At 34.6% G+C, this 25,508-nt stretch overlaps 1 protein-coding gene across 1 annotated transcript; it reads right to left on the minus strand.

Moving 5' to 3' along the window:
* Positions 1-15,613: 15,613 nt before the first annotated feature.
* LOC149954626 (uncharacterized protein F54H12.2-like) lies at positions 15,614-16,747 on the minus strand. The gene has a single exon (XM_090169998.1). It carries the CDS (start codon positions 16,745-16,747, stop codon positions 15,614-15,616), a length of 1,134 nt encoding a protein of 377 aa, XP_090026124.1.
* Between the last annotated feature and the right edge of the window lie 8,761 nt (positions 16,748-25,508).

Consider the following 25,508-nt stretch of genomic DNA (forward strand, 5'->3'; position numbering starts at 1 on the left):
GTGTCTATAAATAGTGAATTGTAAGGTTCTCCAGTAGCCATATCGTAGGCCATTTTAATTATTTTTGTGTTATTTGGAGATATTTGATTGGCCAGATATTGGATTTGACTTAGATCTCGAGGAGATTTAAACAGATTTAGATATGACATATTAAGAGAGATTAAACGAGATTGTTTGCCTCGAGGAAATAGGGTTTGTGAGATTAATACAACTGAAATTTCATAATGATGACTGTCTACGGTAACTAATTTCGCAATTTGATCATTTTTGTAAAGTTCGTCTGCTAAATCGTCAATAATAAGTAAAGAATTTCTATTTGATTCCCAGAACTCGCTGTCCATTGGCGGAAGTCCTTGAATAAACTCTATATCGGTTAAAAACTGAGATAAATCGTGGTAACCTGATTGCCAAACCGAATAACAATAAATAATTTTAATAGGAGGTTTATCAATTAATTCATTCCTCCATCTAATTAGTGAGTTCGTCCATGATGATTTGCCCGACATAGTAGGCCCTGACACCATCATTCGAAACGGTGAAAGAAATTTTATATAAGACATTACTGTTTAAACAAAAACAACATACTACGTATTTTGTTAGTACATTGTCTGTTTTATAGAATATATGAAAAAATAAACACATTTTTAAAATTTAAAAAATTATTTTATTAAAGATTAATGTTTCTTATCAAAAACATCCCTTCACCAGTTATATAAAGTTTCAAAATAACATACAAAAATAACATTTTGAATAAAAAATAAAATCATAATATCTCCTTCACCAAAAAAAACTATTAATTCCCGTTTTTTAGTAAAAATTCAATTTTGGAAGTTAAAAGTTTAAATCTTAGGTTATTTAAAAATAAAGTATTTACTCGATTTTCGGAAGAGATTTCATTTACTATAACTATGTGGTTAAATGACACCTGTTTTGCAAGTTTTTTTGTTACATGTTTTTTAGATTTATAATTAAAAGACAACTTTATTTTACAATTCGCCATTTTCACATTCTAAATATCCATAGGGGACACTGGAAATATTATCTTGTAGCACACGTTTACAAAAAGTCTTTTTGAAAGTTTTACTTAAGTTGCCAACACGTAAAAGCATTTTGTACTTATCTTTTATTACGTTAAAGGGAATTTTCACCTTAAACTCGGTATTTGGCACAAAAATCATTTGTTTGAAGGCGTCGAAATGTATGATTTCTGAGTTTTCCCTGGTAAGAGTTATTCCTTTAAGTTTTATAATTGTCTGATTATTTTCAAGTTTATAGCTGTAGCTTTTTGGTCCAGTTGATACGAATTTTGTGATATATGAATTCGGAGTCTCGCACGTAAGTTCACCTAAATTACCACCGAGGGGGGTAGCCACTCGTGTGGTTTATGTGTAAATTTTATTCCGTCCGTGTCATAATAAATTACACGCTTCCCCAGCCTATTAATTAGCTTATGCAGATGAATACGACCGTAACTGGTGACAAAGGAAGCCACAATAACGTTACCTTTTGAAAATGTTGGTGCAAGCTCACTTTTTTTTTATAGCTTACCATGGCAACATCGTTGTTGATTAAATGAAAGTCTGTTAATTTATTCGATGTGTCTGCTATAATCTCAGTTAATTGGGAGTATCTATGTATAATTTTAGTTGATGATTTGTCCATTCTTAACGCCATTCTGCCATATAACGAATTTTGCGCCAATTTCGCGGAAGTTCTTAAGGATGGGTTATCAACAATTTCCTCAGGCTTTAACCGTACTCCATCAGCTTCGTATATCGCGTCTAAATACTCTTTTTGCTCTTGATATGTTTTAATATTGGGTGGAAATCCTGAATTTTTAACTTTTGCTTTAAAAAAAATATCAATATATGTTTTGAAAAAATTTGTTGTAATACTATAGTGGTATACTTCGAAAATTTCTAACAGTTTGTAGTTACATTCTTTTATTGAATAGTAGATTTCCACCGAGGGTAAGACTACCGTTATAGCGCGTTCGTCAATACTGTGGGTACATTTGCTGTCATTTTTTATTACACAACTTCCGCATAAAGGATAATAAAGTTTTTTATTAAATCGGTATGGAAGAACGGGTAAGTAGAGGTCTCTGGGGGGGAGGATTCGACAGCTAATTATTCCAAAATACGCGTCTGGGGCATAATCAAAATTGTGTGTGATAACTTTAACATTTTTACAACCATATTCCATTTTTTGTAAACAATAGGCGTACAGACTACAAAAGTCAAAATATCGGATTTGTTCTCCAAGTAAGGGCTCTACTTCATGATACAGCTTAATTGTTTCTACACGGCCACCCACTAGCGAATCTCTAGGGTTAATTTTAGGAATGATTTTAATTGTATTAAAAAATGCTTTCGCCTCGACATTTTTTCTCAACAGTTCTAATATCTCACATTCAAAAATTTGAATATATGTGTGTTTTGGTAAACTTTGTTCAATAAATTCTTTTCGGTCTAATTCTCTTTCTCTAATTTCTTTGAATGTTTTTCCGACAATTGAATTAAAGCTCGAGCCAGAAAAATGTTTTGGACAACCGTGCCAGAAATCACCCATTACATCAATTACTATGGGTGGATTTTCACAGTAACCATCTACAAAATACGGACCTACAGCCTGTTCCCCAGCCGCGGATCTGACAGTTTGCAAAATTAAATTATTTTCCTTCTCGTACCAAGATAAATATTTTAATGCAATCTCGCTTTGATTCTGTCTACTTGCCAGACCGATAGCAGGAATAGTACATAAGGTATATGGTTCTAAAAACTTGTCAATAAATACATTATTAAGTGCCCCGGAAAGAGAAATACCCCCATAATTACTGATATCAATTTCAATTAGTTCTTTATATAAGATTCGAAATTTCTGCATAGCTAAGCGTAATAAATTACAATCTAAAAGACAATACGCTCTGGATTCTGATTTAATACAATAGACCGGTTCGAGCTGTTTGTGTGAATACCATTTTCTAAATTCTCGGTATTCAAATTCTTTCATTTTATGGGGTTCAAAGTATTTTTCGTCCGGAATTTTACCTGAATAGTTCAAAGTGTCTTTCGTCCAAAAAATATAGGGAAAATATCCTTTAGATTGAGGTAAAGAAAACATTTTAGGAAAATGTCTTAAAGGAGCACTAACATAGTTCAAAGAATCTACAAAACGAATATCTACCCCTTTAATATAAATAGTTAGTATCTTGGCTCCATCGTAAATAACCTCGGGAATGACATGATTAATTAATTTAGAAATAATAAACATTCCGTCGAAAGATCTTAGATTATGGGCCATTACGATGAGGTTGGTAAATTTTGGTCTAATAGTTTTTCGCTTTCGTTTCCCATCCATAAGTAAAACAGTTTCATGTTGAAACAAAAAATTGAGAAAGTTATTTACACAATATTGTCCTTCAAAAACCGTGGTTTCCACAGGCTGATTTAAAATTTCACTTTGGGCCACTAAGAGAATTGGTTTATGCACATTATTCTCAATTAGGGTTTCAATATCGAAATATACATAGGATCTTGGATTCTTTTTAAATGTCGACTGTTTAACATAATGTTGGTTTGGAGGATGATCGATTTTACAAGATTCGCAAGTTGTTTCACATTTGTGAGTTTTTGAAGTTTCAAATTGAACACAGCATTTTTCGCATTTGTGGAAAAGCTTGCAAGTTTCATTTTTTAGGTGAAAACTATAACATTCCCCTTGTTTTAAATATCTATTGCAAAGTTTACATCGAATTAAAGGAATTTCTAAAATTTCGTGAAATTCTCGACCTAAACACCTTTTACATTTTATATTTGAAGCAGAAAAACAGTGGTGTTTGTTCCTATGTGTGGTGGAATAAATTTTTTTTTCACAATTTAAACATGAAGCTACACCGCCCCAAATGGAATGAAGATTTTTAGCTAAATGAACGTGCGTGCCAATTTTTACAAGTAGAATTTTGTGTTCGGCAGGGGGAAAACCCTTGAAATAAATTTGAAAATTTTCCGTGGCGTTAAATATTATTATCTGATACTTTGGGGCTAAATATGATTGAAATTTAGCTATATCACCAATTTCTACAGCGCCTCGAGCAATTCCTACATCATCGTGCAATTTCTTAGCGGCTTTAGTTTGTAATTTACTACGAAAGAATGTTAAGGTTCGATATTCTTTAAGAACGGTTGTTAACGAAAGTCTTTTCTTTTTGTACTCGGCAATTTCACAGAGTTTTATTCCTACTGTAAGGGCTCTTGCTACGCACAAATTATCAATATTATTGATATAGTAAAAATTGGTTTTAGTTTTTAAAAAAGCATCAAGATCGATAATATCTCTATTTTTTAGAGATAAAAATTTTTTTCCCATTTTCTGTGGGGATTTCAAAAGAATTATACTAAATTTAATTTCTCCAACTAGTAAGAAATCTTTTTTTGATTGAGCAACGCGAGCTATATGGTTAAATATTCGAGAAACAGTTAACTGATCAATTTTAATAAATTTAATGTTAATTGGATGTTCTAAATTTTCCGATTGAATTGCAAATCTGAGGAAATCGAAACCGGGTGCTTCTTGTCTTACGTATTTGATAATTTTGGACAGAATCTTTTCAAATACTGTAAAAAATAAATGTGTGGGGATTTCGTTTAAGTATATTAGTTCTAGGTCAATGTCCAGTTGTTTACATTTCCACTTTTTTGAATTTCTAGGGCTTAATTTTTTAATTTTATAAAACTTTTTATAATTAAAACTGTTTAACGATGAAAAGTCTAATTGAGAGTCCGAATCGTAATCACTCGAGTCTTCCATGTTCTAATTTCGTTTCCAGGTCTAAAATATTATTCTAATTACTATTACGAATAATTAATTAATGAGTTTAACTTGCCTTCGTGGGTGGAACAACAATTTTTCCTTCCGTCTGCTCAATTAATTTTTTCAGCCTGTTTGTTGAGTTTATTATTCGAATAACATCCATGGATAGGGTGTTAGCTAAGAATTTCACCCTCTTATAATCACCCTTCCAGAGTTCATCTTGGGGAAGATGTTTGATGTTTTTATATGAATATATCTGGATATCTAGATATAATCCCTTAGTAGTTATGTGCCCTATTCCTGGATACGCGAGGGGGGCGCAGCGTGCTTTCCCCCACGCGTCCCCAGCTGCGTGACGGGGGGGAATGAAGCGGGGAATCGCGATTCCGCCCCCCCTCGGGCGCGTGTCACGCGCGCGTGACCTGAATAATTAATGAGATTAACAGGTGTTAATTAGTTGACCTGTCAATCAAGTAGGTAAGCAAGTGTTTTAAAAAGGGTGCATATTAATGAGCGTGGTATTGTTTAACTAGGTGGATTACCGTTATGGGTCATTGACCTGTTAGATAGTAACATGTGTTTAGGATCATCAAGTAGTTATATTATATGTTTGAATATTAATTTTTGGCGGGAAAGTGTAAGCGTCGCGTGTATAAAAATCAACAAGTGGTTAAACTCTTTAGGTTTATTAATGTACACTTATGTTTGACATGAATATTAATATATGGCTTAAGTTTGTACCTTTATAATTAACCGTTAGGGTTCATGACCTGGTAGCTATATGGTTGTTAAAGTTTTGGCGCGAATTTAACATGTGTTCTGAAGACCGCTAGAAATTGTAAGCGTCGATTAACAAGTAGGAATGGTACGTTTTAACCAGTCTGTATGAAAATGGTTTATATAATACAACTAACGTGTATATTAAGAAAGAGACAAAAATAAATATAAACAGTTTATTTAAATTAAAATTTTAAGGGCGCCACCTAAAATTACATAAATTAGTTGCTAATATAATAAAACATGTTGAATATATTACCCCCTTCCACGATGATTTTGATCCCCGGCGCTAGAAAAAATTCATATTATAATTTCATACGTATTAAAATATATTTAACGAATTACCTTTCCTCAAGTCCAGTACTCGCATTTCCGCCGACAATGACGGGTTGATCAAAATCTCCCGATAGGGAATCGTGGGAGAGTTCGAGGGCGTTGGGGAGTTCTCGGGTGTTGGTGGGTCCGAAGGCGTGGAGGGTGGTGGCAGCGTGTCGGGTCCTATTGTTAGAAATTTTATAAAAGTATAATAAAAAATAGAAAATAATTACTTCGAACTGGTCCTAGGTCCGCGTTTTCTCCTATAATTTAATAATTATCAATTACTTGTTACAGTATATTATCAAAAGTACATTACTTCCGCGTCCTCTCCCCTTCACTACTTTAATGAAATCTGCTGTAGTGTTGGAAGCCCTAAATTTTTAAATTTTTGTTGAAAAGGTTCGTATTAAGACGTTTTACAACTTACATTGTAGTTCAGGAACGAAATGTGATAAAACATGAAAAAATCACGCCTTTTATACCCGGCAATCTTAACCTAAATATTTGATTTACTATAGCTCGAGGTTAGGTTCGTGTATGGAATTTTTCTCGAGAAAACATTGATTTATTTTAAAAAACCGTTGCGTTAATAGAGTACGTAAAAAAATTGTTACAAAACCATTAGAAAATGGAGTTTCCTAAGCATCCCGCTAGGGGTTTATTTACCACATGTTGATATAAAAAAAACCGTTACGAAAAATTACGAGTACCTAAAACCGTTATGAAAATTAGCATGTGTTATAGAAGTTCCTAAGCGTCCCGCTAGGGGAATTTTGTTTATTACGAAAAATTACGCATGTATTAATAAAAAGCGTTAGATAAATTAGCATGTGTTATAGAAGTTCCTAAGCGTCCCGCTAGGGGGTTTTGCGACTATAAATAGAGGGACGCGCTTTATTTGCATTTATTTCACAACTTGCATTCGACTTGAAGAAATTGTAAGTAAATTTTAAAATTTGGGGAATTACCTTTTTTAAATGACCGTTTATTGTTAGGAAATTATTCTGGCACGATGGACTTTGACCGCAAAGTAATAGTTTATTAATTCAGTCTATTTTTTATACCATTTAATTTAGTTTAATTTTTAGAACCAATCCGAAACACCTCCCTGCTCCCAGGTCAATAAGGTCCGTCGTCGATTAGATTTCGGAAATAAAGTAAATATTAAGAAAACTCGTTTCGAAGTAGACATCCCGAAGAATCAACCCGATATCATAGATTTAACATGCCACGAGGTACTCGATAGCCCTTCGAAACAATCGCCATTCAAACCAGTTGATGCGCCACCCAAAAGCACCCTATCCAAGCCAGGCCCATCTCAACCAGGTCCATCTCAAGCCGGTCCATCTCAAGCCGGTCCATCTAAGCCAGTAGACGACGGCTGGACGGATATAGTCGTAGAGTTTTCCCGCCATAAAAATTTCGGGATAAAAATTGCAAGTTTCAAAAATAACTTGTATTTAGATATAAGGCGTTACGTCAAAAATAGCGATCGGCCAACCGCGACAAAAGACGGCGTTTGCGTCAAACTAGATTCAGCGTATGAGTTAAAAGAGTATCTAGAACAGATAGTTTATGAAGAAGGTGATTTTCAACTAAGAAACGAGAAGGTTGAAATTCTAGCGGGTCGGCGAGGTGAAGTTCTAGTTTACAAGAACCGTGGACGTCACTACGAAAAACTATTAAACTTGCAGAATTCCGGCGAAGTTTACGACGTCGCGACAACGATTCAAACCGTATTAAATATTTACGCAGGACTTTAAAAACACCATGGCCCTCGATCTTAGCACCCGTTTCAACCCTAAAAATTTTTACTCAATAGATAAAATCATTGCCAGTTCTTCTCGAAAGTATAGGTGTAAATCTATGCTATTCGAGTGTAATTTTAAAAATTTAGACCAATTAAACCACGCGGATATCAGTAACCAACTGACCCGTATTTTCCAATCAATATTAGATAGAATTACGGCCGATAATTTAGGCTACACGCGCGTCAGGGTGGTGGTAATTTCCGATGAGCTGCAAGATCCGATAAATTTCCAATTAATGAATATCAATGAATTGACAGCTGAGAGAATTTTAACGGGGATTGAAAAAGTAGCGCAGTCCGTAAAAACCATTTATTTAGATTCACCCCTCCGATTCGACCTAATATTTCTTCAAGATACCCCTATGAGAGGACTTCCTCGCAGTGTTAGAAGCAGAAGTTATGAATGTTTAGATCAGTATATCAACCAAGGTAACACATTTATTCCCATTAGAAATACGGACAATTTATGTTTTACGAGAGCCCTGGCGGTGGGAAGAGTTTTGGCCGACTATCAGCATTTAAAAAGTTTAGGACAGGGTGCTAGTTTTAACGAATACCAATTAAAGACAATTAGAAACGGGCAAAAGCCCGAACAAGAAATTGAAGCTAAAAAATTACACACCCTAGCGGGGGTTCCCGAAGGCCCCGTAGAAATAATAGACATTAACCGATTCCAAAATATATTACCCGACTACCAAATTATATTAATCTCGGCGGACGATAATTTCGATAAAGTGTTTATTGGACCCTTTAAAGAAAAACAAATTTTCCTCTTAAAAATTAAAGACCACACCCACGTCGTACGATCTTATTCGGCCATGTTTGGGGTAAAATCTTTCTGTAAATTTTGTCTTACCCTGTTACATAATATCAAACAGAAAAAAAGTCACGACTGCGGACCCGAGCTTAAATGCCGTCGATGTCGCGGCCCCGAATTCCACCCCAGTATAGAACAGGCTACCCGTTGTCATGACTGTAATAGGTATTTTGCCGGACCAAATTGTTTCTCCCAACACGTAGAACTAGGAACCTGTCAGGTTTTAAGGCGCTGTTTAAATTGCGGGAAAGACTATGAAGGCAATCATAATTGCGACAACAAATGCGCTTTTTGCAAAATTGAGCATGCCAAAAACGAGTGTCACGTCCGCCCATTAGAAATAAAATCAAATGAGAAACGACTATGTTATTTTGATTTTGAAACCATAACGACTGACACTGCAATTAGACCAATTTTAATCATTTCCGCGATGCAAGAGGCGCCATTTTCGACAAATTATGATTACCGAAAATTTCAAGGCTTTGATTGCGTTCAAAATTTCCTAGATTATTTATTAGCATGCCAGGTGACAGTTAATGGTCGGAAAAGAGATACGGTTACGAGGCCGGTCTTTGAAAACGTCATATTAATTAGCCATTTCGGGAGTGGTTTCGATACGTTGCTTATTCTTAACGGTCTATTAAAACGAAAGATTAAACCCGAGATAATTTATACCGGTTCCAAAGCCCTGGGTATGTTTCTCGCCCAATTTAAAATAGCCTTTATCGATAGTTTCATGTTCCTACCTACAGCCCTTCGAAATTTCTCGAAAACTTTTAAGATTGTCCAAAAGAAAGGTTATTTTTGTTATTCATTCGCTACGGAAAACAATTTAGATTACATCGGCGCCCTCCCCGAGAAAGAATATTTTGGTATCGACAAATTTAGGGACGAGGAAATCGTGGAATTTAATCAATGGTACGACTCCCAGCGTTACGTCGTTTTTGATCTAAATAAAGTTTTAACCGAATACGCGATCGATGACGTTAAACTTTTACAGAAAGGATTCGATAGTTTTAGAAATTTATTTTTAAAAACAGTCGATTTTGATTTGTTAGGGTCAAACGCCATAACGTTGCCGGGAGCCGTCACAAATTTATTCCTTAGTAGATTTGTCGAACCAAACACTATCGCGATTGTTCCGGGGACGGGTTACAGGAAACGGCATAGTGTCAAGGCCCTAAAATGGTTAGCTTATTTGGAAAAAAAACTCAACGTGAAATTTCAAACGGCGCGATCGCTAGGTGGCGAACATGTCATTTATCCCTATCGATTAGACGGTTATTGTTCCTCGCCCGAAATAATTGCCGAATTTTACGGCTGCCATTACCATAAATGCCCACTGCACACTGACCACCAGGCTTACGATAAACAGTTAAAAGATTATAATTTAAATATTTATCTCAAAACCCTCGACCGCGAAAATTTTTAAAAAAAGGAAAGGCCTAATGCACAGTTTATTAGTATATGGGAGCACGAGTATGATCAGTTAGTAGAAGACCCAGCAATTGCGAGTTTCTGCGATTCCCTACCCTTTACCAAACCGATAGGAGCGAGAGACGCCATTCGTGGGGGGAGGGTCGAAAACTTTGTAATTTACGCCGAAGCCACTCCCGATCGACCAATCAAAGTCGTGGATTTCAATAGTATGTATCCGTCGGTCCAGATGAGTTCCTATAAATATCCCAAATCAAGCCCCGAAATTATAACTTGTAACTTTAATTTTTCCGTTAACGCTTATTTTGGTCTTATTAAAGCTACGGTGCTGCCACCTACCAATTTAAACCTCCCAATTCTCTCAGCTAAAATTAATAGTAAAATTTATTATACTCTCTGCTACAAATGTGCAGCTGAACAATGTTTCGAATGTACCCATACTGATCGAGAGCGTAGCATAACCGACGTGTGGACGACTCCCGAGTTTTATCTAGCGATAGAGTACGGTTACAAAATTATTACAATTCACGAAGTACATCATTACCGAGAGACATTCGATAAAGATTGTCCGCTATTCGATGACTATATTCGGCTTTTTTACAAAATCAAAGTTCAAAATTCGTCGTATCCAAAAGACATAATTACATTAGAACAAAAACTTAATTATTTACGAGACTTTAATGAAATTGACGGGTTAGATTTAAATTTAGACGATATAACCGATAATCCCGCTTTAAAAGCTATTGGCAAACTTAGTCTAAACAGTCTGTGGGGCAAAAATTCCATTAATTTAAATCGAGGCCAAAGTGTTTTTATTAATTCTTATAAGGAATTAGTCGAAATTTTGGCCGATAAAACCAAAGAATTAACGGATTTTAAACTACTAGACGATGATATAGCCTTAGTCACCACTCGTTTTCGGGAAGACTACGTTCCAACTTATCGGAAAGGGTCACCAACGATAGGCGCGTTTGTAGCCAGTTACGGCCGTATTAAATTATACAAATTAATGGCTCAAATTGGTTCTAATTTAAATTACGTCGATACTGATTCTGCTTTTCTTTATATGAGTAAAGACTTAAATATTCCGCTAGGGACTACCCTAGGTACATTAGCTGACCAGTATCCCAATGAAAATATAAAAGCCTTTGTTTCCTTGGGATGTAAAGCTTATTCAATTTTATTCGAATCTGGAAAGATTGTCACTAAACTTAAGGGCATTACATTGACTAAAAAAAATCAGTCAATTGTCAACTTTGAAGCTTTGAAGGACCTCGCTACACGCAACCAACAATTGAAATACAGCGTCGAAGTCCCATTTAACGTGAAACGTTTAAAAACGGGGCAGCTATTCCAAAAACCAGCTGAAAAACTCGTTGGATTTACGTCTAACAAGCGAATCTTCAAGAGCGACGGTACCAGTATTCCCTTCGGCTACAAAAATGTCAGTAACGCGGCTCAAGTTTAAATCGCCGACCACGTTCCTCATCAGTGGACCGAGTCGATGCGGAAAAACAGTTTGGACTTTTCGGCTTTTAAAAAATCGACACACGCTGTTCGAGAAACCTCCCGAGCGAATCATTTATTGTTATAATATTTGGTCGGAAAAATTCAATGAGCTTAAAAAAATTATACCTGATATCGAGTTTCATCAGGGTTTATTAAGTGAGAAACCGGAAGAAATATTTGATAGTTCTATAAATAACTTGCTCGTTCTCGACGATCTCTCTCAAAGTTGCTTAAATAACGCGTACGTTTCGGAATTATTTCGTGTTGGTAGTCACCACTTAAATTTAACTATATTATTCTTAACCCAAAATGTTTTTGGTCAAGGTCGAGCGGCTCGCGATATTAGCTTGAACTCATCGTACATTGTTCTATTTAAGAGTCCGCGTGATCCTAGTCAGATTAAATGTCTCAGTCGACAAGTATTTCCTAATAACCCAAATTTTCTAAGTACTGTGTACAATAATGTAACTGCTTCTCGACCCTATTCTAATATTGTTTTAGATTTAAATCAAGAAACACCAGAACATTTCAAAGTGCGAACAAATTGCTTATTTGAAGAGGGCCCAATGATAACTTTTCTAGAGTAATGGTGACGGGTTTAAAAATAATGTTTAAAAAAAATTTATTCTGTTAAATATATTCTATAAAAAATATGTGAAAATGTTTTCATTGTATAAATTCTTTGTGTTTTTTGAATAAATTTGAATGTATTTATAAAATTGTTTCATTACGTAAGATGACTTGGCCACGAGCGATACGGGAACATAAACCTTATTTAACGCTCATTAAAAAAGCTTCCCCCAGTCAGCGCAAATTTTTAATTAAAAACGCTAGTCCCGAACAATTAAACTCTATTTCTAATATTTGTCTTAATATTACCCGGGGGGCGCTACCTGTAGGCGCAAATAGGAAAAAAATATTACAGCGCTATAAAGCGTGCATCAGAAAACTTGCTCGTAAAAATTTAACCGACTTAAACCGTCGAAAAATTCTAATATCTCAGCGAGGCGGATTCTGGGGTGCAATTCTCGGTTCATTAATTCCCGTGGTTCTTAACCGTATTATTAATCGATGAAAAAATTCGTTTTAGTCCCCGCTGATAGCTATTTTAGCGATACGGCCAAATTAATAGACATTATTCAAAATCAAATGAAAAGTATCATAAATAAACCGATTAAAGTAGGGAGTGAGGAGGATACGTTACGAGAGTATTTAACTATGCTTCAAAGGTACTTTAAAATTAAAGAATTTCAAGGAGTCCCCGCCGTTCGTTTAGAGCCCCCAGCGATGCCTCCTCCATCGAATACGTTAGCTCCTCTTCTCGCACCGGCGCAGATTATACGGCCCGTGGCCCCTCTTCTCGCACCGGCGCAGATGATACGACCCGTAGCTACACCAACAAATTCTCCGAGAAATGCCTCTCGCGGTTCCCCCGTTTCACCCAGTACTACGTTGATTTCTCCCGATCCGATTCCCGTTTATCTACACGCGGAACCGAGACCCCCTCTTCGACCTACTCCCCCAGTCCCGGCGTTTCTACCGGATCATTTGATAGCGGAGTCAACACCGAATATTCCCGAAGCCGTCCACGAAGCACTCCGCCGCGAGTTTGATCCTCTTTCAAGTAGTACACCACGCCGTTCCGAAAGTACCAGTAACATAAGGAACCTCTTCAATACGTCTGAAGGCGCGACGGGTACTACACGAGACAGCGACGTAACGTATAGGCCATCGGCTGAAAGCGTAGAGAATTTATCGGAGGCTGTGTCTCTACCATTTTCGGATAAAGATTTGCAAACGAATGAAAAGCACGTGAAGAGGAGACTAAATGTTCGCAAACCTTATCCGACACCTAAAAACAGACGCCGCGCATTAAGCCCTCTTAAAAAATGGAAAAATTGATACAATAAAAATTTATTGATTACAATATTTATTTTCGTGATTCATTAAATGCAGACACATATTCCATAACGAGATTATGTCATTGATATATAGAGTATCATTATACATATCTAATATTTCTCTATAAGTATACCCCGAACATTTACATACGATATAAAATAAACAATGAGCACCGCATGTTTCCGAGTCAATCGGTTGGATAATATTTTTATTATATACCCACTTTTTAGCTAAATGACCCAAGTTAAAATTGTACGTAACAGGTGAATTTCCAAACGAACAGAAAAATTCTCCCTTTCCCGATTCAATAAACACAGCGACCCAATGAGAACCTGGTTCCGTCGAATCGTCCGTATTTATAATAAAACAATACGTTTTCTGTTTCGGCGCTTTTTTGGGAATCGCGTCTTTGGAAAATGTACCAATGTAAAATGGGCGCGTTCTATAATCACATTTCAAAAATTCATCAAGCTGATTAGTATTCATGATAGAATCTTTTGTAGTTCTTCGGGATAGAATGAACCCAAGATGACTTGATTATTTTGATCTTGTATGACGTAAACAGGACGAGGTCTATTAATCACTCTCTTAATAGTAAACACTTCCTTCGACCAGTATCCCTTGTAGCCTTTAGTAAACGCTTTCGGGGCTTTTGTTAATCGAACACGTTCACCGACTTTGAATTTGGCTTCTTCCCTAATTGATTTTTTACCGTAAAGATTTTTCCAAACTAAATGCTCATTATCAACCGTTACTTCACACGGTTTGAACCCGGTCGACCTGTGTACACTGTTATTATACGATCTAACAATTTTCGGTAAATCCTTAATGAAATTTGGTTTCTTAGTTTTAGTAATTAAACGATATATTTTGTTCTCGAGAGTTCTATTGGCGCGTTCTACGATTCCGCATTTTATGTCCCCGTAACTTACAAAATGTTTTATATCGTTCTTTTTTAAATAATCCTGTACGGTCTTATTAAGAAATTCCTTTCCTTGATCCGTATTAATTTTCATGGGTTTATTAACTTTGTGAATTTTTTTAGCGCCTGTAGAACGTCTTTCCCGCTCTTTGTTTTCAAAGGTAACGCGGATAAAAAGCGCGATAAAACGTCAATGTTAACTAAAATATAATTATAATCCGGTTTCAACTCGTCCAAAACTATTAAATCCATTTGATGAATTTCATTCAGTGACGTCACATATGTTGGTGTACGAGCAAATTTAAGCTTTCGGTCTCTATGCAACGTATAGGGGTCTTGCGTTAACAACCATTTTTTAATTTTGGTCTTTGGAATTAAGGGCAAACTTTTTTCTAATCGCTTGACACCACCTAATCCCCCTGGATTTTCAGGATCGTAATAGACTTTCTCTATGGTTTTATTCGTGGCCGCGCGCTTTGACCTTTTAACTTGTAATAAAAATTAAACAAACCATATTCTTAAATTTATACCCTTTATTAAAACAAAAATTCTGTAATAATTTCATTTACATCGTTAACCATTGCATGAAATAAATTATGTATGTTTAAAGAACAATGTGGGTAGTTTTCGTTAAAATTATTTAGAGTCTTTTGATAATTGACCAGAGGAAGAGCTCTTTTCACATTAGCCTCAAGCCTTTCAGACCAATGCGAAGCTACGGGAAGGCACGTAATGTCATGAGCCAATTGAAAGTGACATGCTGTATTTTCACAGGATCCCGTTAACGACATTAGAATCTCGGTTAATTCGTCTTTAATACATTTCTTCATACACTGGTAACAGTTTTTTCTCTCCTGAATTTCCGTATTAAGACTTAAGCGAATAATTTTTAACCGCTCCCAGCTTGTTTTACACATTGCAAAACCGTTTGAAGTCGAGTACAAAACATTATACTTGTCATTAGCTCCGCGGACGTGCGAACGCAAATCAATAAATTTACCTCTTTGACATATAAATCCTTCGAGTTTTACGTAATCGGTTAGCCAACTATGAAATCGGGTTGGGGGTTTTGTCAAGTCAAAGAATGTGTCAATTTCATCGGAAAATGTCCATAAGTTTTCCCAAACGTTAAGATTAAATGAAACGTATTTTCTATGCCCTTGGCGTTTAATTTTAAGATCGGTACCCGGAATGTCATTTGAAAGAAAAATTTCCAGTTTATCGGAGAGATAATGAGAGCGTGACATGGTTGAACGATTGCAAGCGAGGAACTGTTAAACCGCTTAAGGTAAAGTGCTTTAAATGGGTTTTATTCGGCGTTATAAATTACTTTGCGATCGCGTGTTATCAAAATCTCATTATCGAATTCAAAATACATTATACATGTCACATTATGTGTTAATGCGTTTTTAAATTGCACATCGAGTCGTAAACTACCGTCCTTTCTAAGAGACATATAATCCCCACTAGCATTGTTGTCGCTTGTTAGATCGAATAGATACATGTTATACCCGGATTTAAAATTTTTAAAACTTATGAAATTACCACGGTCGGCCCCATCGATCCCCATCGCGGAAAATAGACTCTGATAAGGTAAACAATAATTCCCTTCGTCGTAGTCCATTTGGAACCCATCGGGAGGATAACGATCAGGACCCACCGAGAGGGACAAACCGGTCACGTTTAAATGTTCAAATTGTAAACTATTACTATTCAATGACCCGATAAACGCATCTTCCTTGACAAAAACCACAATAGCTCGTTTCGGTAATCTACCTAAAATGATGTTATCGCGGTTTATACTCGTTAGGCCTCTCGCTACGCTAAAATTTTTAACAATCGTTTGCGTTAAGGGAAAGATAGCTGGAATATCTGATTCTAGCATTTTTGCATGCGCCAATACGATTGAAGGATTAACTTTAACTTTTGTCACGTACAAGTACGCTTGGTCTATAACTAGTTTATAATCCTTGCCTGCTTCCATAGACATGACGGTAGTTAGGCGCGGGCTTCTAACTAAACGAAATCGTACCGGAACTTGGTTTAACATAAACTTATTAATTTTGCAAATATCAACAGACAAAGGCCCCATTATTTCAAAGGATTGCGATTCTTTTGATCTTGAGCCTCGCTTCAGGGCCCCGTTGGACTCTGACTTGAACGTATCTAACCACATTTCCGAAGGCTTGGTCGTAGAGTCCATATAAAAGAGCCCGTTTTGGAGCTGCGAATTTTTTGCATCTTCTCCATAGTTGACTAATTTTTCAATGTAGGAACTGTAAGCGTAGCAGTTGTTCGCGGACTGGGTAGAAGTATCCCCGAGATAACAATCGCATTGACTAAAAAGCGACCCTATAAGATTATTCGTTGGTGCCACTTTTGTTTCAGCGGCGGGGACATTCGATCCATCGTTATGTAAAAGTCTCAGTTTCAATTTTAACATAGTTTTTGATAAATCCATATATAAATCTTCCGACGCGGGAATAAAAAATTCCAGAGGGCCATTGTCCGATAAATTGTTTGTTGGTAAATATCTTATTTCCGTTGTGGTAATTACATTAGTATTGACCAATGGGCGTTGAAAAATATCCAGCTGACTTAGCATTCCCTCGTAAACCGCCATTATTATCCTAAAAAGTCAAGTTTGGTTCTTTTTGTAACTCTCCGTTTGGACACTTTTTTTCGTTTCCTAATGGGGCCCGTTCGTCGTTTACGGCAGCCGCTGCCAGACTGATTTCTCGTTAATCGATCAGCCGCTTTATGTAATAAATTGCTACCGGCGATTCTTAAATTGTTCTTTAACGTTTCTTTAGGGTCATGTCCTTGTTTTAAATCTTGCCACCATCTCTTGCCTACTCCAAAAGCCTCATTGGTCACGGGTTTGATAATGGGTGTTATATATTTTATCAGCTTTTTAAAAATTCCGCCCACGCCTCTTCCCCGTTGATAAACAGGTCCGGCAAAAAATGGTCCGCCACCATATTGTTCGCGGTAATATTTGAAATAACTTTCACTGTCGGCCATTGCGTCTCAAATAAAGTCTAATGACACTTTTTCCGTTTATAAAGGCTATTGTTTCGCCAAAATCCGTTTTCATGTCAATGTCAACTATTTCTGTATTATTTGTTCTCAAAGGATAGTAATCAATTTTGTCAAAAATAATAGATTTTTCAAACGGCTTATCATTTCCAGCTAGCGGTATTATTTTCATCAAAGGGGCAAACGTATCGCCTACATATTGAGGGTATATTAAATTTGAATATATATATAGTGTTCTGGCTCCCATTGATAAATCAGCAGCGTAGAGACTATCTGTATTGGCCAAGAGTTCACTAAAGCGCGTAAAGCCTAGCATTTCACCGAGACCTTTCTCAGATGAATGAAATATAATTGCAAACCCCGCCGCGGCTCCAATGTGAACGGATCCATTATGGTTAATGGTTAATTGAAATTTATCCCTTATTTCCTCATCCAAGGTTAACATCATTGCGTCTAAAATGTCTTGGACACTCGAGTAAGCACCAGTCGGTATTTGATAATCAATTCGAGTTTCGACTCTAAACGCGGCGTCTTGTACATTATCACTTCTAATTTCAATGTAATTAAAGTTATTTAACGATAAGGACTTTATATAACCAGCAAAAGGTTTCGTACAAAAATATGACCCAATATGAAATCCGTCTTTCCGATATGGATTTATGTTAGGTTCAAAATCGAGAAGCTCTTTAATTGGTCCATTGGGAATTCTAATATGGTAGTTATTGGTGGTTATCAAATTCCAACAGAGCCCGTTTGGTTTTGTGTGGAGTTCAATTTTAATTTCATTATCAAGCCCGAATTCTTTTAAACTTTCATTAAGCGCTGCAATAAGTTTGCGCACGACACTATATCGAAGGATATTTCCATTCTGGTCTTTCTCCGCTTCAATTTTACCCACTTTCACTGATATTTTAAAGTATGTAAACGGTTGCACGTTTTTAACGGTTGTCGTGGAAACTGCTAAAAATGACCGGTTTTTTTCTGTAATATTTTCCCATGTTGGCGGTAATATAATTTCGCTAATTCCAACTTCAAAATTTGAAGGTACATTTAAAGGTCGTCCTAAATTTACTTTATAAGTAGACGCTGTATTTTCCGGGTATAAATCGCTCGAAGCGTTACTCGGTAATGTTAAAAATAGATCGTCCATTGCAAAAATAATATGGCCACTAGTCTGAACCACCACGTAAACTTTAATTAGATACGATATTAACAACTGGTTATATACTATGACATTCCTTTCTAATTTATAGGGCTATTCACCTCTAGTTATCGATAACCTGATTCTGATTTCCAGTTTTTCCTGGATTTACTGATATAAAAGGACGGGATTTTTTCCATGTTTTCTCACAATTCGTTAATGTTTCTGATAAAAAGTCTTACGTTCCTTATGAAAAATCAACAATCTACTAGTAGCTGGGATCTCTCTCGACATGGTAATATACTTATAATAACATTCAAATTATTGTAAAATATTCCACCAAAAAATGTGTGTTAAGCTAGTCTTAAAACAACTTAATGTTTCCCCGACATACGTTCTAAAACGCCTCACTTGGTGGCGCTGGAGAAACTTTTTGACGGGGCCTCGTACCCAGTTTAACCCCCCCGACCTCCCATAAATCTTTCTATCATACACCTTATTTAAATTGAATAATACAATATATATATATATATATATATATATATATATTTATATATACGACCCAAAACAAAATACTAGCTCAAAATTATAGTTTTTTACCTTGTCAAATGACAATGATGAGTCCGTTACTGTTCGTTGAGCTTCACCAATGGCCGTTAGTAATGGCGTACATCCTAGAACGTTAAAATATTTTAAAAAATGTTCATTTTTAAGCCTAAAATTTTACCTGGAAAGTATGCGGCCAATATAATTCCTAGAAATCTAAAAAAATGTTAAAAGTTACGCGGTTAGATACTTAGCACAATTTAGTTCCCATTAGCAATAACTAGAGTGCCCGAAACCCTATTTAAAACGTTCAAAACTTAAAACATTATCTTAACAATACTTCTGGCTTAACTTTCTTTTGGAGAATGGCTATTTCGACCGCGTTGCTTAAGATGCTGGGTGAAGATGCTGGGTGAAGAAAGTGGCGCCATCTAACTTAAATATTATATATAAAAATTAATAATTTATAAAGTGTTATTAATATTGATATATAATAAACAAATTAGCCTGATATTTATGCTATATATTTAAAAAAGTTTTTGTTCGAAAATATATTTTTATGGTAATCTTGCACCGTAATACATAGATGGCGCTAGTGGGCTTGGAAAGGAGAGATTTTGGCAATTTTTCAGGAGGCGAGTTGCTTAAAATTATCGGTTAGGTTAAATGTTATATTATATTAATTATAAAGTGTTATGAATATTGGTATATATTAAACAAATTAGACTGATATTTATTTTATATATTTTTAACAGCCCAAAAATATATTTTTATGGTAGTGATTTAGTACAATAGATGGCGCTAGTGCGCTTGGAAAGTAGGGATTTTCGTGGAGGCGCGGTAAATTCGAAATGTCAATATAAAATGTTAAGTTATTTATCGTAAACTTTATGCTTTGTATAATAGGAATAATGGCCATCTGGTATAATGAATTCAATACGAGTTCTATGGGAGTCAAAAGAGTTTCGGCAACTAAATATTTGGACACTGATAATCCTGGACTCTGGACACCTGAAGAAGTCTTATACTTAGAGATTTATGGTTCGGTGTTGGTCAAACCGAAAATATTCAATACACCTTTTTAACTATTTTTGTTTAACCACTTGTTGATCGACGCTTACACTTTCCCGCCAAAAATTAATATTCAAACATATAATAAACCTAAAGAGTTTAAACACTTGTTAATCGACGCTTACAATTTCTAACGGTCTTCAGAACACATGTTAAATTCGCGCCAAAACTTTAACAACCATATAGCTACCAGGTCAATTACCGCTAACGGTTAATTATAAAGGTACAAACTTAAGCCATATATTAATATTCATGTCAAACATAAGTGTACATTAATAAACCTAAAGAGTTTAACCACTTGTTGATTTTTATACACGCGACGCTTACACTTTCCCGCCAAAAATTAATATTCAAACATATAATATAACTACTTGATGATCCTAAACACATGTTACTATCTAACAGGTCAATGACCCATAACGGTAAAACAATACCACGCTCATTAATATGCACCCTTTTTAAAACACTTGCTTACCTACTTGATTGACAGGTCAACTAATTAACACCTGTTAATCTCATTAATTATTCAGGTCACGCGCGCGTGACACGCGCCCGAGGGGGGGCGGAATCGCGATTCCCCGCTTCATTCCCCCCCGTCACGCAGCTGGGGACGCGTGGGGGAAAGCACGCTGCGCCCCCCTCGCGTATCCAGGAATAGGGCACATAACTACTTCCCTTGTCGCTCGCTTTTTTTCTCGGAGTTTTAGTTTCGTAAGACACTCCCCCTTTCTTGACTTTCACTGATTGTTCGATTCCAACTTGTTCGATGTTTGACATGCGACGAACCTCTTGAATATAGTCCCCATCCGATTCGTCAGACTCTAATAACATCTCCTGTTCAGGACTATCGAAAACTGAAACTACCTGACTCTCGGAGATTTGACTATTACTTGTGGAAGCCATTTTAGCCTGTTATGATTCAATAGAAAATTTTGCCCTTTTATACCAAATGTATTTTTCATTAATTTTTTTCAAAATATAAAACCTTGAATATTAAAGTGATTAATACTACAAGGATAGAACCTAGTTATAATTTATCAGTATTTCAACGGTATTTAAAATTGTTTGTGAATAACAATTTAAATATGTAGACATGTATAAAAATATAAAATTATTAATTATTTTTTTGAAGGACTTTATATTTAATTTTCGTGACAAAAAAGACAACGCCCTAAGAGTTTTAATATTATTTTGCTTTAAAAATCGATTATGGATGTAAGAATTTTGGTAATTACAGGGTTAGATGTTTTAAAATTCTATGGGAAGAAATATATTTCTGCGAGGTATAAAATTTAAACGAATGGATAAAATTATATTTCTGCAGGGTGTATTTGATAAAAAATTGTCTTTTGACTTGATTTTAAAACAGGTTAAAATCAGGATGTAAAAATTAAATATTCTGAAATCTTTCTTATAAAAGCGTGATTTTCAACGTATTCCTTTTATAAACCATGGGCTCTCGCGAAGTTTTGACTGTTTCTGGTAAGATTACTCATCCTCTCGCTATTAACCCTTTTTCACTAAAATATTTAGCTTTACGTAAAGTTAGGAATTATAACCTTTTTAAAATTAACGATATTTCAATTAGAGTTGAAAATTACTGTATGAGAACTGTCTTTCTTGAGTGTAAAGCATTAATAGAGCCCTTTAAAAAAATTGTTTTTGCCTGTCCCTTTATAAAAAATTCTTTTAAATTATCGCCAGCTGTTTTCGCTTCGGTTTTTTCTAGAAGAATCAATAACAATTCTTGTCTATTTGACGTTCATTCTGTTAATTTTGTCTGTCCCCACGAGGCTTTTGAGTTTGACGGCTTATTGTTCCACACTCAATCCTCTCTTGAAGGCTGGTTTTCTTACGAAATTTTACGCCTAATTGGAAAACATATGCGCCTATATAAAAATTTAAATAAGATCCCATGGTTCCATCAACATAAAAATCGTAGGAGCCTTCAACGTGATCTTTTGATACTCTTTCAATTACAACAAGTTTCCTTTTTTCGAAAAAAACATTTATCTATTACAACTGACTTTCGCCTAACGAGATATAACATCCGTTTAGAATTAGGCATGATCGTTCTATTTTTTATTAATGATTTGGATCGACAAGAAGTTAAAATAGTTACAACTTTAGAGTAAGGAATACTAATTTTAAAAAAATAATTACAATAATTAAAATAAATATTTTTATTTAGTTGCAAATTATCTCGACCAAATTCGAATTTAAACGATCGTCGGCAACTTTTCCAACTGCGACTCAAGGTATTTACAAAAAAATTTATTTATTTTTAAAAACTAAAACTATTTATTTTTTGAAATAGGACTCAAACCTTATAAAATTTTAATTTTTTTATTTAAAGACTTTTTTGTGTTTTTATTTTTTAATTTGTTTATTTTGGTGAAAGGTTTTAATTTTTAAAATGTTTTATATTTTTTATTTTAAATGTTTTTATTTTAGAAAGTTTAAGTGTTTAAATATGTTTTCCAAATCAACTAGCTTTATTAATTTAATTCAGGCGGTGGAGGTTGTTTTTAATATTTCATAATCAACTTTTTCTTTTTTAACTAGCTTTATTAATTTAATGTTGGGATTGGTGTAAAGTTCTTTTTTTCTCTATATTAAATTTTGCTTTCATCTTTTTATCCAATAAGTTTTCAAGAAATGATATTAGTACGCTTTGTATTAGATTTAATGTTTTTCTATTATTATTATTATTATCTTTTTTGTTTTTTTCATCTCTTGCGCTATCTTTTTTGTTTCTTCATCTCTTTCGCTATATACACTTGAGCATATATACAACCTATCGCACATATCAAACGACCCATTGATTATTTATTATTCTTTCTGTTTTTTTTTCGGTTCTTTTTCATGTATTCTATGTACTTTTTTATACTAATATCTGTTAAACTTTAATGTTTTATGTTTGTTTTTGTAATTGATTAGTATATTAACTGAAAAATGTCTAAGTACATTTTGTACTAGGTTGTTTTTTTAAAAATTGAATATAATTGTTTTTATTAATTTATAAAAACATGTTTAAGAAGGATAGTGATAATTAGTTAACCTTCGTTGTATTAAAAATTAATAATTATTCCCAAAGACAATATTTTTAAATTTTTAAATAAAAGTCGGGCTTAAACTATAAAATCTCAATGTAAAGGCTTTTACCAGGAGAAATCTAGACTCAAGATGTCTGGTGAATTACATCTAAAGCCTGTGCTTTCTTTTGCCGCGATCTTTAAAATTTTTCTCTTCGAGTAGTAAGAATGTTTATTCTTTGTAATTTCAAATTTCGCGATGGAATCACAAGAATTTAAAGTCTGAACTTCGTATGTTAGATCAAATTCAACATGTTGGCATTGAACAACATTCGATCTGTTTTAATTCAGACATTCTCGAACTGTATACTTCCGAAGCGATTAAGACCAAAACCAGTGTTTTATTCGTGCGATGATAGAGCAACAAAAAGAATTCTTGTGGTAAATATTTTTTAGATATATTCATTTTTAATAGGTTAATTTATTTATATTTATAAATTCTAGCCTGAATTTCCAACCCGACATCTCGTTTTGTACCGAAGAGGAAAAATACCTTCTACGAATTGATGTAATTATAATTATTTTTAATTATACACTTAAAATATTTTTAACATTTGTGTTTTTATATTTTTCAGCCTTCAAATTATTTATACAAACTTCTTTAATTCTTTATTATTAATTTAATTTGTTAGCTTTTAGTTTTATTGTTAGTGTTTCATATGTTGTTAAGTGTATAAAAAATATATTGAAATATCATAGTTATTAAATATTATAATAACTAATTGTGTTTTTTTGATTACTTAAAATAGCATTGTTTTTTAAAATAATAAAATATTTGCGAAAAATGAAAAACTTATTTATATTAGTTTAATTATTTAAAGTATTTTGGGTGGGGCCAAAACCGCCAAGGGTATAAAGCGAAGGTCGCGAATTCGTTTCCCCATCTCGCAAATAACTAATTAGCATTTTAAACGGCGAAAAAACGAAAAAAACGAAAAAACGATATCAGAAGTTATTAAGTGGAAGTATTTGGTGGGGTTACATATTACCGCCGATATCTCAGGTCGACCTTGTCCGATCGTGACCAAACTTGTTGATTTGATAGACCGAGGCTTAGTGGTTGTGGACAGGTGTCAGGCGTCGAGGTCAAAGATTATCTTCAAGGTGAAATTTGAGATTGAAAACAAAAATATGTTTTTCGATTTTTCCAAGGACAAAAATTTTTGTTTTTGAAAATATTTTGGGGGGATGGGGGGGTTGTTTTGTCGGCCATCTTGGCGGCCATCTTGGATTTTTACATGTTCATATTTAGTTTACTACTACTTGAGTTTCTTCGTAAATTTTAAAATGGGTAAAAGCCTTCGACTCGAACTACACAGTATTGCGTTTATAAATCCTGTAAAAATGCCAAGGTTTAACAAATTGGAGTTTGGTTTTTCGAGTTTCCAAAAGAAAAAGAAAGGTTACTCAAAATACAATTATGTAATAGTTCTATAGGCTGCTCTGAAATCCACGTAAGTTTATTACAAGGGTATTATCTGGATTAACAATAGTGGACGTACCGATCTAATTGACAAGGAAATAGAGGAACTGTACAATTATTACGTATGAAAGAAAATAATTTACGAACGATGAGAAAAGTAGATTGTTTAGTTGTGTTTTTATTTATATTTTAAAATTGTGACTTCATGTTTTTTTTTGTCAAGGAGAAACCAAACGCTGAGTTCTTTTTACACTACCCGCTACGCAGGGGTCCTGAAAAACATTACGAACTAATCAAGCTCTGATATAAATTCACCAACAACTTAGTTTATTCTTTAGTGAATTCGTTATTTTTGATGATCTGAATGATAAGCTATTAAGTATGAAAGATTTGACTCTGAGTGTTACGGTTGAAAAAACTGATGAAAGTCATACTTCTGCAAGAGCAACTGGAATTAAAGATGCAAACACTGCACAAAACATCCCATCAGCATCTTCGGTAGTGTAATGCGCAAAGTCAGGGCCCAGAACAATTGTGAAAAAGATTTGAATATTCATAACCCAGGCCGAAAGCTTAGAAGAACAGACTCAACTTTTCACGTACTAAAACGCATTTTCAACTAAGGAAGGAGATTTTGGCGGGCTGATTTCACCCACGAATTTAGTTTAAGATTTTATGACTTACAAAGAAATGTTATTCTTGAAATAATTTAATCATGCCAAAAACATTGACAAAACGCGATGTGTTAGAAAAACTTGTTAGAAATTATTTACGGATAGGAATTTACTATGCAGTGAAATATAGAACGAAAAAATGTCAAAATAGAAAGAGAAGAAGAAAAATGATTTAAGTAGTAAAATTTAAAAGGACAACACATTTTTAAAAATAA

The sequence above is a fragment of the Leiobunum rupestre genome, chromosome 3 (genome assembly GCF_980474605.1).
Source record: "Leiobunum rupestre chromosome 3, qqLeiRupe1.1.hap1, whole genome shotgun sequence".
In the NCBI taxonomy this organism is placed as follows: Eukaryota; Metazoa; Arthropoda; class Arachnida; order Opiliones; family Sclerosomatidae; genus Leiobunum; species Leiobunum rupestre.